At 39.7% G+C, this 18,833-nt stretch overlaps 1 protein-coding gene across 2 annotated transcripts in view; it reads right to left on the bottom strand.

Annotated features, from left to right (window-relative positions):
* VPS54 (VPS54 subunit of GARP complex) overlaps positions 1–18,833 on the bottom strand; it is a 300,862-nt gene that overhangs the window by 17,245 nt on the left and 264,784 nt on the right. For both annotated transcript variants that reach the window (XM_030196152.1, XM_030196153.1), the window contains exons 22-23: positions 12,056–12,163; positions 6,471–6,565 (exon numbers count right to left, since the gene is read on the bottom strand). In XM_030196152.1, the coding sequence (XP_030052012.1) occupies positions 6,471–6,565; positions 12,056–12,163 (203 nt within the window). The remainder of the gene's footprint in view (positions 1–6,470; positions 6,566–12,055; positions 12,164–18,833) is intronic.

The raw sequence follows: 18,833 nt of genomic DNA, 5'->3' as shown, positions 1-18,833 counted from the left end.
GGGCATGGAACTTGAAAGAGAGGGGGGCCGTGGAACTCGGACACGAGTGGAAGGAGGGAGGGAGGTAGGGGGTCAAGGAACTCGGACGGGCGATTCTGTACTCACCTCCGGTTGCTGGTGCTGGGTTCCCTTCCCTCTCACTTTCCATTGGTCCGACCTGTGACGTCATCCCCAGGGCGGACCAATGGGAACTGTGTTATGAACCCAGGCATCCAGACGGAGGTGCAAATTATTATATAGGATGTTGGTAGGATCTATTTTTTACATGAAAACAGCCATTCATGGGATCATATTTGGGACATGCCCCTTGCGGTCAATGTTCTCTGTGTCCCCCAATCACTGTCAGGATATGTTCTTCTATTTTTGACAGGACAACAAATTCCATTGAGGTTCAATAAAACTGTGTCACTGCAGGGATTATTTATATTGTTAAATGCCCCTGTTCTCTGCTATATTGGTAAAACTATTTGCCTATTAAGGACTTTAGTGGAACAATGGAGCTAAGAACTTAGGTAATAAACAGAAATATTTATTACCCTTATTACTTTAAAAGTGGACTAACAAGGCCTTCATACCACTTTAAGAACTCAGAAACTGGAAGCCCCCATGGTTTCTCACTGTATCCAATTTGGACATGCCTTTGAAGATTTGTGATTCACTGTTTTAGACCATCTCCAAGACAATGTTAAACTAAACAGAAATAGATTTTCAGACTCAATATCATCGCACCCAATGGTTTAAATAACAATACAGCTTGAACTTTTTTTAATTGTATTTGTGCATATATTTACAATAATCTCCAAGTAAATATAGTTGATAATAGAAATCAGAAATAAACACGGAAAAAATGAAAATATAAGGAATTACAATATCACTTTTAATCTCTAATAAACTTGGAGTGGTCAAAGGAAATTAACATTCAGGGATTAACCCTAAACAAAAAGATAAACAAAGGTATGTGTCAAACTACAGAGGAATTATGACACTAACCCCCTCCCTAGCCACCAACAAAATCTACAATTGCCCACTGAGGTGTGGGTGCACCCTGATAACAGACCATTGGTTGCTCAAATGGAGTCAGGTACAAAGCAAATACCAAGGTAATGCAGCTGTTCCTAAGCCTCCAGTCCGTCAGTTATGAAGCACACCAACACAGAGGCCACCAGAACACAGGCTTCTTTTCTCTGAATGTAGCTCCTGCAGAGGCAGGCATTCAACCTAGCAAGGTCAAGCTGAGGAAGGTGTGTGAAGAGGTATACAGATGAGATTCCTGGTTCCCCTTAAGTCCAGTTCACAAAGCCAGGGAGCCCACAGGCAAGGGAAATGTCCAAGAAAGGACTTAAAAGCTCAGGGCCCAGAAATAACAGGGAATTGTATAACAAGTATTTGGCTGTAACCCCGCTTTAAGCCTGCAACTTAAGCCAGGCACATCTTTCGTGGGTAAATAAATATTTTTCTTTAGTTCTGAACCTGGGCTTGGCTGGCCTAACTGCATGTCTAAAAGTATCATCACAGTCCAAGTACCCCGACTACTTACATGGGCTATTACGGAGTGGTGAAAAGGAATCTCAAGTATAAAGAGAATTGGAACTAAAGGGATGGAAAGAGGGGAAGAGGAGACAGAACTGGGAACTGCAGAACAGAGGGAGAGGGGGACACAAGGGTGAATCAGAGATGAGGAAAATCATGATCTAGGATGGGGAAAGAGAAAGTTCTAACTGGAATGGAGAAAAAGGGGTTGGATAGGAGGTTCCAGTACCTGGGGAATGTGCTAGGTATTTCTATTTCTACCCAATCTTGCTCTCCCTGGCATACCAACAAACTTCTGCCTCCTTTTCTCCCACTTGCTTACAATCCTGCATGCCATCCCTCTCACACAAACTGTTCCTCTCTTACTCCCTTTACGCTCATCCCTGCCCCCACCAATGACAATGAATCTTCTCTGCTCCTGTCCATATGTATCACTGCAGCTGATCCTGGTTGGGAAGAGAAGGAGTTCTCTCCCTATCCACACACACACAGCATGCCAACTGGCCAGTCAGCCACCCATCTAGCCCATGGGTGTCCACAAACCTTGGCCTTCACAAGGTTGGGTTTTCAGGATTTCCCTGATTAATATGCATGAGATGTATTTGCAAACAATGCTACTGCTGCTGGGGGCCATGAAAGAGCCAATATACTTTGGTACTACATAGTGCCCAAACTCCCATGTTGTTCTTATAAGACTACATAACTGAGCACAATGTAGGAGTACAAATATCCTATGACTCAGACTCATTGCTGATACCACATCCTCTGGCAACGAATTCCAGAGTTTAACTATTTGTTGAGTGAAAAAATATTTCCTCCTGTTCATTTTAAAAATTGTATCATGTAACTTCCTTGAATGTCCCCTATTCTTTGTACTTTTTGAAAGAGTAAAAAAATTGATTTACATTTACTTGCTCTACACCACTCAGTATTTTGTACACCTCTATCCATTGCTCTTCAAAGTACTAGACCAAAGTACTTAAATAAAAATAAATGTATATTTTAATACTTAAGTAAAAGTAAAAAGCACAGTGAAAAAAAATTTACTTAAGTAAAAAAGTTATTGCCTAATATAATACATTTTGCGCAAAAAGTAAAAGAACCACAACTACAATGAATGCAACTATTAAAGTTTTTACCCAACTACTTTATTGCTCTACAATTCAATCCACTTCTTGAAAATGAACCATCACTTATGCAAGTGTGCTCGTGAGTCATTAATCCAGCACAGCTAAAAAGGTTCAACAACTTTGAACAATCCACTTTCTGCTGTCTGATAAAAGTTCCTTCAAATCAGGCCAGTTTGCAATATTACTGATATCTTCTGACTGGGTCTGCAAGTTATGATCAAGGGAATCTCTGAAACACTTGAGTTCCACATAGCAACAAGTACTTTATCATTACTACTACTATTAGCATTTATATAGCGCTACCAGACGCACGCAGCGCTGAACAATTGACGTAGAGAGACAGTCCCTGCTCAAAGAGCTTACAATCTAGGTAAAACAGACAGACAAGACATTACGGGCAAGGGAATTACTGCATTAGAAATAGTCCTGTCTAAATTCATCATTTGCATCTTCATCTTCATCATCATGCTGTCCAATTACAACGAAAGAATTCACAAAGTTGGAATCATTGTCGGTTGTTGTTCTAACAATTTTTCATCCGATGGTAAACTGTTTGATTATCTTCGAGAATTGATGAAATTACATTGAATATGTGGGAACACTTCAGTCTTAAGACCAGACAAGCAGACTTCCTCCCTAAAGAGACTTACCAAACCAGTGGACAGTTACCCCAATGTAAAATTTCCCATAGAATGACATGCAGTCTGTTGTGGTCACAGGCGGTCGGTGGCCCAGCAGTTTGGGGAGGCTAAAGGGGGCCGGGTCATGGGCGGGGCTTACATCAATAACTTCTACAGAGTACATCCAAAACTTATTTTTTATTATCTCATTTCCATCTTCCAAAATTCCAGACAGCAGATGTACAGAGCAGCACCCAAAGCAGTTCAAAACAAGTAAAATCAGAAACAACATAGTTTATACCTCATTGTTCATCACCCTTAGGATTCAACTTTAGGTTTAAAAAGCAAAACCATGTGCATGTAAGGACTGGAAAAACAAATTAAAAGAAAGTTTAAAGCAGGTGCCCTTAATATGTAATACTTGATAGCAATAATGAAACAGTGATGGAATATTCGCATAGCAAGCAGCCTGAACCAACAGATTTATTTTCCATTGAACATAATTAACTTTGTATGAACTTGGCAGCTAATAGTGTGCTGAACTTGATAATGTTGGCATATTTAGACTGATTCGACAGAACATCTGCATGAAGAAAGCCCTTCCCTCATTATTCAAAACCTCTTTGTGAAATATTAGCAATAAAAAAAGGCAAGTGAATTTTTATAATATACCACAGCAATCCACAAAACAAAAGGAGAAAGTTCCCACATGCCATCTTTTTCTTTTGATGTAGGCACAGGAACAAAAGAGGTTAAAATGCTCCTTCAACCTAATAAATATATTTTTTAAAATTATACTTAGTAATTAGCCTCCAAAACAGACATCATGTTATGAGAATCAGGTGCTTAACAATCAGACTTACTATTTATAAGTGAAAACATCTCTGTATGAATACAGGGAGTCCCTATAACCAGCATCTCCAAATGACACAACTAATTAAAATTTAGAACAAATTAGGCACTCTAACCAATGAAACCAATACTTCCTCTATGTACATCTGTATGCTGCAGAAGCTGGCATATTTAAAAATATACGTGAAATCAAATAAAACTGCTACCAAAAATAAAGAACGACAGCGTGGATAGAGCAGCTCATAGATTTGCTTGCTTTGTTTGAGTAAACAGGGATGATGACTGCACGGAGAGGGAAAGGGAAATTAACATAATTGACTTCAACTTTTTAATGTCATCCTAGCTCCTGTTATATAACCTCTGCTCTCTCCCTTAGTCCCGCTCCTTGCTCCTTCCTCCCTCCTCGGTTCTAATCGCTCCCTCTGTCCTGCTCCTTCCCACCCCCTCCCCCAAAGAAGCAGTTGGATTCGGACACTTGCCTTCTTTTCTTAGATGTGGATTAGTCTGCGGCATACAGTGCTGCCGGTAATGGTCTCCATCCTAGTGATTACAGCCGCCTGCCTCGGGGATTCAGATGTCTTCCTGTGACACGGCCCACCCTCGCAGAAGTTGCGTAAGAGGAGATGGGATGCATCAAAGGGGGATGGCCGAGTAGCTCCCGAGGCAGGCCTGCTGTAATCGCTATGGTGGAGACCACTACCGGTAGCAGTGTAAGAGTCGGGGAAGGGGGAATGGGAATCCCGAGTACTCCTGGCTATTATTGCGGCAGGCGGCTGTGCACTGCAGCAGCGAGAGATCTTGCAGCCACAGATCTAATGGGCTCTTCTTGCTTTTTGCATGGTGTTCTGCTGTGCAGCATGCTGCCCCAGTTACCTTTGGGTCAGCTCGTGGCTCCCCAAGCCTCATTTACCGGGTGCCTATGATTGTAGTAGAGACAATCTGTTCACCAAGAATTGCTACCAGCTTCATCTCCACTTTAAAGTGACCTAATTCATCTGTTTGGCTGGAGGCCGCTAACCAGTTCAACATACACAGGCAAATCCACTGTTCTTATAGGTTATATTCACTTAACATCAAAATTTAAGATGAGATGATCCACTGTTTACTCTTGTTCCCCAGTTTTGCTATTTCATTTGGTTTACTGAGTAATCATCATTTACATCTCCCTTCCACTTTTACTATTAACTGCATCAGATGTAACTGAGTAAAAATAGTAAAATTTGGCAAAATTATTACTTCAGTAACAAATGTGATTGTATACTTCTTTACAAGTAAAAGTAACAAAACTTTTACTTAAGTACAATTAACTAGTTACATTTACTTAGTTACTATACAACACTAAAAGGGGAACCAAAATGATTAAGAGGACGGAACTCCTCTCATATCAGGAAAGGCTTAAGAGGTTATGACTCTTCAGCTTGAAAAAGAGATGGATGAGAGGGGGGATATGATAGAAGTCTACAAAAGACTGTAGTGTAGAATGAGTAAACACAAATTGATGTTTTACTCTTTCAAAAAGTAAAAAGACTAGAGGACACTCAAGGAAGTTAAACTTTTTAAACAAACAGGAGGAAACATTTTTTCACTCAATGAATAGTTAAGCACTGGAACTCGTTGCCAGAAGATGTGGTATCAGCGGTTAATGTATCTGGGTTTAAAAAATGTTTAGACAAGTTCCTAAAGGAAAAATCCATAGTCTTATATTGAGCTAGACATGGGGGAAGCCACTGCTTGCCCTAGGATCGATAGCATGGAATGTTGTTACTATTTGGGCTTCTGCCGGTACTTGTGACCTGGATTGACCACTGTTGGAAGCAGGATACTGGGCTAGACAGACCACTGGTCTTACCCAGTATGACTACTATGTTCTTATCTGTTCCAGGCCCAGTGTCAAGCAGTCTTTGGCTGCTTCTCAATCCCTTATTTAGCATACTGCTGGCAGTCTGCATAGAAATGTTTGGCAGACTGAATTCTGGCCCATAGACTAAATGTTGAACAACCTTTGTTCAGCTGTACACAGGTCTCCACATCAATGTCTTATAGCTTGCAAGGAGCTGACAGGTCCTGTGAGGGTAAACTGTGCGAGTCCCACACAGTTTAAAGTTATCACAAGACTGAAGGAGAGAAACTATGCAGCAAGACACCAGTAAGAGGTGCACACACATCTCCGCATGAATACTAATTGGTCAAAACTGACAACAGCCTAACAAAAAGAGAATTAGCGGATAAAAGAAAATCCCCTTTCATTGCCCTAGGAATGACACATTATATGCATGATTTGCAAGGTATTCTGATTAGTATCTTACATATGGCTCACTTTTAAAACAACTGTACATACCCATGCTGAGGTCCTCCATCATTGACTACATTTAGATGCATTAGCTGCCTTTTCAAATGGAGTTTGTAGCTTGCATTAATTCTTAAAAACAGCATCTATAAAGACAAAAATACAGCAATGATTTGAATTTACACAAATATCTCCAAAACAGTGCACAGGTCTATATAAGCAACACAAGCACTACAAGTGACAAGGTGGGTCCTAAGACAAAGATGAAAAATAGGGAGGCAGGAGAGAGAAGCAAAGACATGAGCATGCAGATGATTCTACCAGAACTGTGTCATAAGAGAAAATCTGGTTGGAGAGAAAATTAAACCAGATGGTTAAAAGATGCGTGATAAATCTAAGGAATAGAAGATTAGGAACCAGGGGGTGCAAAGGCAAAACAACAACAACAACAAACAAACAAAAAACCAGTAGATAATCAAAAACCTTGATCTGATGAACAAGGAAAAGAGAACCAGTGAAGGGTCTGAAAAGAAGAGGCTGAGGAAAATATGGATCATATATTATTTCTTTAAAGTTTACATTTATCTGAGTTTTGGAACCATCACTAGATGGTATTTCACTGAGATCCACTCTCTTAGCCTTCTTTTTTCAAGAGTCAGATACATTGAGGATTTTAAAATTATACTTAAAAAAAAAAGAAAAAAAGAGAATGCATTATTCTGTAGACAGAAGATTCAGTGTTTCCAGATGTGGGCAGGCCACTCAGCTGTGCAGGACGTCCTTTTTGCTGCTAGAAGCTAGGATCTTAGCAGTAGGTGCTGCTTTTTTTTTTTCTTAGAGTCTCTTATGAGTGTTTGGTTTTCTTTCAAGGGAATCACTATGTTTTTCTGAATCTGTATTAGTATTATGTTTCTGTTGAGTGGGGTTAAGAATAGACCAGAAGGGGTATATTAGCTAATGAAAGTATGAGAATGATGTCAACATATTTGCTTTAATTTCTTTAAACTTTATTTTACCTTAATTTTTGTCGACTCCTCATAATGTAATCTAATTATGATGGTTTATCAGATTCTTAACATACTGCCTTTCTGTGGTACAATAAAATGGTTTACACATTACATACAAGTATTTTCTCCAACTCTAGTGGGCTCACAATCGGTTTTGTATCTGACTTGTGACTTGCTCAGGGTCACAAAGAGCCAAAGTAGGAATCAAACCTGGTTTCCCTGGGTTAGACTACTCCTTTCCAATTTCCTGAATATGGTTGTATGGGTAGTTCTGTTTTTTTTAATATTGCTTATTTTTTTCTGTTTGTTACAAAAATCTTTAATTAAAAATTAGCATTTCAACCTGTATAAATATCATACACACACAACTCAGAAATATGCCTTTTGAGAAAGAAAGTATCAGGGATATGAATATGATGAAAACCAGATTGACCTGGTGTGTCCCAAGGACTGGGTTGAGAACTCCTATGCTAAGGTGAACTCTTATAGAGTTGGTCTTGAGACCTGACTCTGACAGATACAGAAGGTATTCAAGTACTTTTTGTGTAGGTCATAATAAGGGATCTAGGGCCTTGCCTTCATACAAGACAGTAAACCTCTTCCATTTGAAACCATATGACCTGGTAGAACCTCTCCTGGAAATAAGCAGAACTTGAGAGGCATCCTCTGGCAGATCCCAGTAATCTATTTCTAACCTTTCAACATATAAAATGTGAAGGCCAGGGAATGGAGGCTGGGAAATAAGAGGGACCCCTCATTCTGAGTGATAAGGGTCAGAAAGCATTCCAGTGTCTATGGGTCTTCAGAAGCTAGCTCCAGAAGTAGAGGGAACCAAGCTCTCTGAAAACCCTTAGCGCATTCCAAATACCTCTCAGATCTGGGAGATTGATCTGGTATTATATTTCCTGTCTCTCTAAATTACCACCCCTCTCCTCACCAATCTCAGGTTTGATGTATCTGTCATTATCATCTTGTAGTGCTGAAAAATTCTAAATGAGAGTCTCATGTCCAAATTGCTGGAAATTAACCACCAAGACAGACCTTTTTGATCTGGTATTATATTTCCTGTCTCTCTACATTACCCCCCTCCCAGGTTTGATGCATCTGTCATTAGCATCCTGTAGTACTGAAAAATTTGGAATGAGAGTCCCATAACCAAATTGCTGAAAATTAACCCCCAAGATAGACCTTGTGATGGAAAACATGACAGTTATGACATCTCACAGGTTCCCCCCGGCCTGAGACCATTGGGAAGAAAGGATCCACTAAGCTGTCCTCAAATTGAGGTATGCCATGGGTGTGACATGTACTGTAGAGGCCACGTGGGCCCAATAACCTCAACATATGCTAAGCCAATACTTTACTCATCCTCTAGTGGACTTCCTGGACCACAGAAGTAAGAGCCTCTATGTGCTGGTCTGAAAGGAAAGCCCTGGCATGAGTCATATGTATAAGCAGGGCTCCCATGAATTCCAATTGCTGGGATGGGCTGAGATGGAACTTGGGATAATTGAGGACGAACTCTAGTAGCTCCAGCACCAGAATAGTTTTGTGAATTGATACTGTTGCTCTTTCCTAAGTTTTGCTCTTCACCAGCTAATCGTCCAAATAGGGAAACATGTGCATCCCCAGTCTGCATAGCAATGTTGCAACTACTGCTAGCCATTTTGTGAAGACCCTGGGTGTGAAAGCGAGGCCAAATGGCAGTACACAGTACTGGTAGTAATGTTCTCTACATGAAATCTCAGATACATAGCCAATCTTGAACCCAAATCATTGGGAATAGACAGCATTGGGAAACCATCCTTTTTAGTTTGTGAGGTATTTGTTCAAGGACCATGTCTAGGATGGGACGAAATTCCCATCTTTATTGTGAACAGGAAGTACTTGGAATAAAATCCCTTCTCCTTTTCCACTGGTGCAACAGGTTTGACCGTTCTGGTCTGCAAAAGGGAAGAGAGTTCCTTTGTGAGCAATTCCTGGTGTTGAGGGCTTAACTATGATGTTCTTGGACACAAGTGCCGGGTGTACCCTGCCCAGACAATTTTGAGAACCCACCAGTCTCAGGTTACAAGGGGCCACCTTGCTTGGAAAACAAAATTCAACAGCTATGGGAATTACAGCAAAGCTTTTCTGGAGCCAGTCAAAAGCCGGTCCCTTGGTTTGACTGGGGAGTCAACTGGAACTTTTGGGCCCTTTGCTGCCTCTGGCAGTAGTGAGAGCCCTGGTTATGTTGGGGAGGTTGAGAGGAGGAGGAGGAGGAGAACACTACTTCGAGAACAGCAGGCCCTCTGTTGCCCTCCCCTAGAGTACCTCGTAGATGTGGAGGATGAGCCACAAGTGGGCTGGGATAGTGACTTAATGGTATCAGAATGTTTCTTGATGAGATCTACAACCTCCTCTACCTTGTCACTAAAAAGGTAGTCTCCCTTGCACAGAAGATCCACCAGATTTGCCTGAACTGCTGGTTCTAGGTCTCAGGCGTGCGGCTAGGTGAGTCTGTCCACAAACCAATATCTATGGCGGAGGCTCTGGACACTGTATCAAAATCGTAAGTTGCTTACACCATGTACTTTACACACTCCTGCTGCTTGGTTACTAGCTGATGAAGTTCTCCAGCCTTCTTCTAAGGGAGAGTATCTGCAAAATCCACCATGTGCACAATGAAGTGCATGCTCATTAAGGCTGGTAAGAAGCTTTTTCTTTATAAATATTTTCCCTGTAATGTGCATTGCTCTAAATTTCTATGCAAGCTTTTGCTCGTTATTTGTAAAAGGCATTAAAAAAAAGAAGCTATACAGGAAACAAGCATAGCATTCTGAAAAAAAAAATGTCCCAAAAGACTCCACATTCTGGACCTCCCTCCTTGGAGGCACCAAGAGTAAGTCTTAGCTCTTTTCAGAGTGGATTTAATCACCATGGAATGATGATGAAGTTGGAACTTCTTGACTCTATACACAGAGTTGCCCTTCTTATATACCTGTTGCAAGAGATGGAGAGGGGGCCATCTCCCACTGCTTCATCTGTATAAGCTTAAGGATTCTGTGCATGGACACTGTCACAGCTTCTTTTGGAGGGGAATCAAACTGAAGGATGTCCAAAGTCCTGGCCCTGGGCTCATCCTCAGTCTTCAAATCAAATGGTATGGATCTAGCCATCTTCCTGATAAAATCAGAAGAGGAGAGCTCTTCTGGAGGGGAGGGGTCTGAGGAAAAACCAAGGGACCCTTCCTCCAAGAGGACCTCAGGTACCTCCTCAGACACCTATGAGGCCTTGGTATCGATATGCTGCCTGCAGGCACAGCATGGGCCTCCAGGGTAGGTTGGAGCTCCTGAGGAACTGATATTGATGCCCTCGATGCCACAGCCTCATGTTGGGCCAAAAGGTACTTTCTTCCTGGATCATGGCCCTGAGCTGCTCCTCAAAGGCCGCCATTGAAAGCTGAGCTTCAGCCAAAACAGTCACATCCTTTAAAGGCATCGGGGCTGTATCAGTGACTTGATTTTGGCTCGATGGAAGCTGTAACACCTTTCTGGTTCCCAGGAGGTTGAGTGGCCCTCACTTTGAGGGTGCTTCAAGGATATCAATAATCTTGATACCTTGGACCTCTTGACTCTGATGCTTTTAGGCCTCTCAACGCTGATTGGCGCATAGCATCAGAGTCCCTCAGTGTCAATGAAGATGAAGAATCCCTTCCTCACCCTTGGGATGGGGATTTGAGAATGCCTGATCCAGCAGATGCTATCAACACTTGATATCGAGGAAGGTAGAGGCCCTCTCAATGTCAATGTGTCTCCAGTGTCTGATGCAGTTCATGGAGCCACTGAGACCAATGCTGAAGTTGATGGACCAGTTTTTTCAGAGACAAAAATCTGCTCACACTACTTCTCTGTATCGACCTCTTCTTGACATCTGTGAACAGAGTTTACAAGAAGAGGGATTATGATCCGGCCTCAGGCACCAATTATGGGTAACCATGAGGGGCATGGTCCTGCTGTACCGGGTGCACTTCTTAAAGCTACTAGGAGTTTTCTGGAAATGTCAGGAAAAGTAGTCAAGGTGAAATCAAATGGTTCAACGGTGAATAAAGTCCTCAACTAGGTGTTCGAGGCTTAAGGTGGACTAGTGAGCTGAGGGAAAAGAAAAAAAAAAAACAAATCTGAATAAACAAACATAAAACTTAAAAGTGCTGAAAAACAAAGAAATGAAACGGAGGATAAGAGAGGACTAGCTCCCTAGATGTAAGGCAATACCGCAAACCATGGCAAAAGAATAAACAGACACAAGCTGAGGGGAGAGTCAGAAAACACATCCTTGCTACTCCATGGGAAAAACAGAACTGAGCAGAGCCCATGGGAAGATGGCAAAGACACACCATGCGTTATATGTTGCTTCCAAAAGCATACTGTGGAGTGCTTGCCATTGTGTCTCTGTTGGATGATGTCACCCATCAGTAGGGAGATGATATCCTGCTTGTCCTTGGAGAGCAAAGTTTCTTATTTCAAAGAACTGCAAATTACTGCTATGATTTAAGGATTTTTACCATTATAAATTCAATTGCCAAGATAAAGAAAGGTACAGGAACATATTTAAAAACACATATTGTTACAAGATTACTAAAATTCTCACCTGTGTTTGCTCTTCTGGAAGCAGTTCAAAAATAGCTTCATGCATTTTGGACATTTGCTTACAAATATTCCTAAAGTAAGTTGAGGGCACTGGGGCTTTCACTTCATACTGGAAATGCAAATTGTGAGAATGTGTCAATTTTATCTACACAGATAAAAAGTTTTAACTGTTTACAGCAATTAATTGAATCTAAAGATAGTAAATAGTTAAATGCTATCACTAATGCCAGTGCTCCACTGACATTTAATCTCACTGAAAAAAATTATCATTGCTCTGCCAATAACTGCTGCAATTTCGCTGTCACTATACAAATTTGAAAGACCACTTATGAACAATTTAAACAGCTCACACATTTATTAGAATACTATTAAGAAAACGCTCTAAAATCTTTCATTAACCATAAAATAACAAGCAAAAGTAATCACTGTCATCAATATAGTGCCATGAGGATAGATCCACAATTAGCTCTCATTAACACTGCGAAACAAGTTAAGGTGTGTACTTATCTGATGACCCAGTCCACTAATCATGTGTTGATGTTTCAGTGATACAGATGAACAGCTGTCTCTCATGGAAGACAAAATCAGCTTATGCACTCTCTCCCAGAATGGCACCTAGGTGTTCTGCTAGAATTTACATGGTGGTGTAAAGTGAATGAGGGTGGACCTTGAGGGCCAGGATAAACTGGAACCACACAGCACGTTAAGATGAACAAAATAATATTTTATTGAAGGTGTCAAGTAGGGGTCCCTGCTCAACTCACAGGTGGGGAAGAAAAGTGAACACAAAAACTAGTCCTTTCATACAAGTGTTCTTCTGTGGCTCAGCGGTATTGTTTGTGCATTCTCTTATCTATGGCAGAAAACACAGTGTTTGTGGGTTACAGCACAATATTTTTGTCTATAGGTTTTAATCCACTGGATCTTTATTTGCACTGTTACTTTTTCTGTGGTGCATCATTCTTCATATGATATAATGTGTCATCTGGCATGTCTTTGTGTATATTTTTGCTCCACAATATATCTTTTCAAATCCTAGTTGTATGTGTTTCTGCCTCTAGGTTTGGCTTTATTATTTAGAGCATTTTTTTTATGCATTCTTGTATCCCACGATTATCCAAAAACAAGTTTCGGTTCAAAGTGGCTTACAATTTACATTTTGGTGGAGTTACAACAGTGCAATGTGGAGAGTTCATGTGGTTATTCAGAGTTTTTGAAGAGATAGAATTGAATTGGAAAAGGTAGTGGTAGCTTTTGTGTTCAATTGTAGAGTTTCGGTGATACTTATTCATATAGTTTTTGAAGAGGTAGATTAGAAAGGAAGGCAACAATATCTTTGTGATTAGCTGTAGAATTTGTTTGAAGAGGTAGGTTTTCATTTCTTTTCTGAATTGGAGATCTGTGATGCTTCTTATGGTTTTTGATACTGAGTTCCACATTTGGAACCCAGGTATCTAAATCCTGCTGTGTAGATAGTTTTTTAGATGGTGTTTTTGCAGTTGGGTAGATGTAGGAGTAGGTAGTTTCTGTTTTGTGGGCTGGCATTTCTTGAGGATAGTTCAATCATGTTAAGCATATATTCGGGTGCCATTCTGAATAGTATCTTGAAGATTAGGGTGTTCGCTTTGAAAAATATTCTTGCCTTGACTGGTAGTCAATGTAGTGTTTCAAGCAGTGGGATTGCTCTTTCATATTTCGATTTCTTGAAAATCAATCTTGCTGCCATATTTTGGAATGTTTGCAGTATTTTTAGTGTGTTTTCCTTGCATCCTACATATGCTGCATTGCAGTAGTCTAGTTGCGATAGTATAGTTGATTGGACCAGTATCCAAAAACATTGTGTAGAGAAATAGTCTCTTATTCTTCTCAGTTTCCACAGTGTTCTAAAGCATTTTGATGTTACTGCTGATATTTGATTATCCAGTGTTAGGTGTTTGTCGAGAATGATTCCTAGTATTTTAAGTTGTGTTTCGATGTGGTATGTTTGTTAGTTGATTGTGAATTTTTGGTAGAATGTGTGGACTGGATAGTACTAGGAATTTGGTTTTGTCTCTGTTCAGTTTGAGTTTGAAAGTGGTTGCCCATTCTTCCATGAGGTCCAATCCTTTTTTTATTTTGTCCTGTATGTTTGTTACATTGTTTTGGAAAGGTATGAAGATGGTGATGTCATCTGCATATATAAATATGTTGAAACCCATTAATTCCAGTTTTCTTCTGAGTGGCGCCATCATTACATTGAACAGTATTGGTGATATTGGCGATCCCTGTGGTACCTTGCACTCAGAGATCCATGAAGCTGACGTTTGGATCACAGGGATTGCCAATATCACTACTGATAATCCAAAATGGCTTTATATTTTTTCACCAGGGCACATGCTGGTGCTTTAGGCATTGCACACACAGTACTTTACTTTTCTTTAAAAAGGTTTCGTATCACGGTGTATGATAAATTGTAGTATGCCTGTCCTTCATTCTGTTTATGTGTTTTACAGCATATATTTATTTATTTACTGCATTTGTATCCCACATTTTCCCACCGTATGGGCTTACATATTGCTAAAAAGGCGGTTACAAAATTTAGATTTGTAGAAGTCTAGTACATAATACAGAAGTACAATAAATGATTAGGTTGATATATTAGCATATTGTGATAGAGGTTAATATTATTGTTTTCCATTTCTGAACTTTTCGTGATTATGGTGGTGTGGGATTAGGCAGATCCAGGGGGCAAATATATGGGAGATACCGCCATGTCCTGCATTATTAATCAGGTGTACTGGCTTTTAGGTTTGGTTTACTTGTTTAGCTCACAATTTTAATTCACGATTTGAACAATCTTTAAATGAAACTTTTTTTTTTTTTTAAAGTATGCACTAATGTTCTGTATTCCCAATATAACATTTTTATCCTTTCTTTGTCCTCTCTACCTCCTAACCGTCTGAACCTTTTATAATCACACTGTTTTCATTTTTTTCTATTTGATTGTTGAAACTTGCAGTGTTCTAAGTACTGTTTGCTGGTTTGCACTTAAACTACATTACTTCAAAGCACTACTGTCTCAGCAGAATTTCACTACCATACTTGACAGGTACATTTTGTTTCTTCTTTGTATATATGTATCCTCTATTCATTTTTTCTATAGTTCATTTAATGTATATTATGTTTTTGAAGTCATGTGTTATCTATACATGGCATATTCCTTTTGATTGGTTCAATGTACTGACGATATCCATACCCCTGCTGTTTTTAATATTATGAATATATTTTTGTATCATTATATTGTATATGTATCTTATATAGTTGCATTTCTTTGCAACTCTCTTTATAGGATGACTTTCCCTTGTACTTATATGTTGGTCCGACCTCATTTTAACGTTTGCATATATAATCTTTGAACCTTTGTTTGAAGTTATGACTAACACCTGCTAGAAGGTTTTTTAGTCTAGCAGCGTTGTCTTTATATACGGGGATTTTTTTTTTTAGTAATATGCATTTTATTATCCATTCATCTTCATTTTTTGTACGTATACTATTGGTTTTAGAGATTTTCCGATGGTTAAGTAGTTTTTATTAAGTTTTTATATACTATATTATGTACATTTTAGCTTATGTATGTTTGTTCACTTATATCTTGTACCTTTTGATTTATGTGTATTTGTTTATTTTTTGTACATATAGATTTTAGAACCCCTGAGGCAGGCGGCCATTTTGTTGAAACATGGTCCCATGTCAGGTCCTCTAAATGTATGTGTGGTGCTTTTGCAATAAACATTTCTAAATTGACCACACCCATGGAATCCTGATTCATTTAGGTTCACTGTCCATACCTACTCTTTTCTGCCTTTTGGGCCACAGAATGCAACATACGCTGCTGGGTTCTGTTCTGGCTTCCCAGAGTTACCAGTACAATTATTAGCGGCCAGGTCAAAGATATCAAATTGCAAGGTTCCAAGTCAAACCTGATCTACTTAACTGTAGTGGTTGCAGTTTATACATAGGTGGTGGAGGCATATGCAGTGGGGTGTCGCTGCTTCCCTCTGGGCCTCCTTAACCTAGCTGCACTCCGGGATTTTATACTTCCTGGGACATGCCCTCCTGGCTCCATCTCTTTTGTGTCACTTCCCCCTTGGGTGGGCCCATGGGTTTTAAGGGGCTCTAGCACTGTGAGGGTGTATCCTTATGGGGAAGTGGCAGTCTCCTATAGACTCCCTCACACATGGGTATGTGCAAACATGTGTGTGTAAGTGCTAGTATTCTACACAAGTACATGTGTAAATATGGACGCCTATGTTATAGAATTGCCTTTTATAAGCTTAAATCGATTCTCGACATATTTAAGCTTTTGCTGAATTATAGATAGATGTAAGCCTTTGATTTATTTTTTTTTTTATCATCAACCCAAAAGGAAGGATCCAAAAATTCAGACTAAGATGCAGAAAATCAAATGAAAGACAATGCTTAGACTACTGGAAAATTAAGAAGAAAAAGGCAATATTTATTGCCAACAAATTTATGTAGACAGACATTTATATGAGCAAGCTTGCATACATTTTGATTAAAAACCAGCTACATCTACATGTGACAAAATCAAGGTTTTACACAACTACACTGCTATATAAGATTACAACTGTAGCAGTTTGCTGGAAGGTGGAGTTTCCCCCCTTCCCTTCTTTAATGGTTAAATAAATTACACTATACTCACAAAATGGAGCATTTAGAGCTGCTCATAGGAAAACATTGCACGGTGCCTCTGAGACCGACTGTGTTGAAAAAGCTGTGATGTCATACTGTAGTTTTTGCTATGGGAGTCACCCTATTGCCTATAGGATTCTGGGATATATGTGTGGGGGAGGGGAGAGTTGGGTTCTACTTTTCCATAAAACCTAACTAGGGAAGCTATCAGAAAGAGTACTGCATGACCATGACAGACTTACACAACATTCAGCGTCTATTGAAGTAAAGAAGGCATGTCTGATCAGTTCTGTGGAAAACAAAAGACTAATGTACTGCCATGCAACAGCAGTAGGCAATAACAGGTGCATATGTGCAATTGAGAACTCTCAACAGTTTTGTGGCGGTAATGGAAAAAAAGTTCCTGTATGGGATTTCACTATCTTGCTTATCCTCTGATAACTTTATTTCCTGATTGCTCCAAGAGACATTTTTTGTTGCACTGTCCAGGGACAGTGTCAGTATAAAGCAGATGATTTAATGGTTATTTTAGCATATGGAGGAATTTAGCACCAAAAACTGCTGAAGACATTAAGTACACTTGCAGGGTGTTGAATATGCTGTGTCTGAACCCACTAGCAGATTCATAACCTTTCTTTCAAGCTCTATATGCATTAAAGTCAAAATGTCATGAACCGATCTGAAAAAAACAAAACAGGTGGCAAGTATAGAGCTTAGAATAGAGGTTTTCAAGCCAGTCCTCTTGGCACACCCAGTCAGTCGGGGTTTTCAGGATATCCCCATTGAATTCAAGGACTGGGTTGCAAACCTCTGGCTTAGAAAGCACTGATGATTTAACAGCATTGGTAGAATCATGTGATATAATCCATGACTCCTGCATGCACCTGAAATGGGCAAGACAAATGGACAGCAGGTGCAGTCAATAACCTTTCTTCTATCAGAAAGGTCTAGAACGCTAATGTTCATATTAAGCTATATCAGAGTACACTAACTCCTACCATCAAAGCTAAGACTATCAAACCAAGGCTGACACTGTTGCTCACTGCAGTGATCTAGCTGCATGAGATTTTTCTTGTAGTGCTTAAGCAAATTTAATTGCATTTGAAATCATTCATTTAATTATTTGTATTCCTCTTCCTTCCTGCAGCTACAAAATTTAGTGTATATAGATATGAAAACCTTTTTATCTGGAGGTCACTGCCACTGAAAATTTTGCCCAAAGGGTCTTTCTTAATCTGGTGTATTTGATCAACAAATCCATACAAAGGGGAGGAATTAACCATTAACCGGGGCTGAATCCTTGGCTTACATAGTTCCGGGGAGGTGATTACAGACTCCAGTGTGAACAAATACAGTATAGGGGTCCTATTACAGTGACAAGTACAGTAAAGAAGTATAGTTAAATAGGTTGGGGTGATTCAGACAAAATGTTAGGGTGTGATCATGCGCTGGGGTTGAAAACTGTCTGTTTCCTAATTTAAAATGCCACATTTCATTATTCGGTGTTTATGTCAGATACTGTGGGGTATGCCTTCTTGAACAGGTGAGTTTTTAGGTTTTTTTCGGAATTCTAGACGATTATTCGTAGATTTCAGGCGTTTGCATATGTAAGAGAAACTTGACGCGTATGTTGATTTATACTTCAGGCTTTTACAACTGGGGAAGTGAAGATGTTAAGTACGTTCTGGCTGATTCAAATGTGTTTCCAATTGGAAAGTTGATTAGTTCAGACATGTAGCTTGGAGCTAGACCATGTATTATTCTGTGAACAAAGGTACAAATCTTGAAGGCGATACGTCCCTTGATTGGTAGCCAGTGTAGTTTTTCCCGGAGGGGTTTTGCGCTTTCAAATTTAAATTTCCATAGATATCAAATTTGTGCTAATTTGACTTTTTCTATGTTTGTTACCATGTGTCCAATTTACATTCATGTATTTTTCCAAAATAAGAAAAGAGAAATGGCAAGCAAATCAAGACACTAAAACTGTAAAATGAGCCTGATATTCTTCTAACTCACTAGCGCTCCAATGTGGATACCACAGGATAGAATCAATATAAACTCCAAACTATAAACACTAAATTGACAGG

The sequence above is a fragment of the Microcaecilia unicolor genome, chromosome 3 (genome assembly GCF_901765095.1).
Source record: "Microcaecilia unicolor chromosome 3, aMicUni1.1, whole genome shotgun sequence".
NCBI classification, from domain to species: Eukaryota; Metazoa; Chordata; class Amphibia; order Gymnophiona; family Siphonopidae; genus Microcaecilia; species Microcaecilia unicolor.
This window is presented reverse-complemented; position numbering and strand designations above follow the sequence as displayed.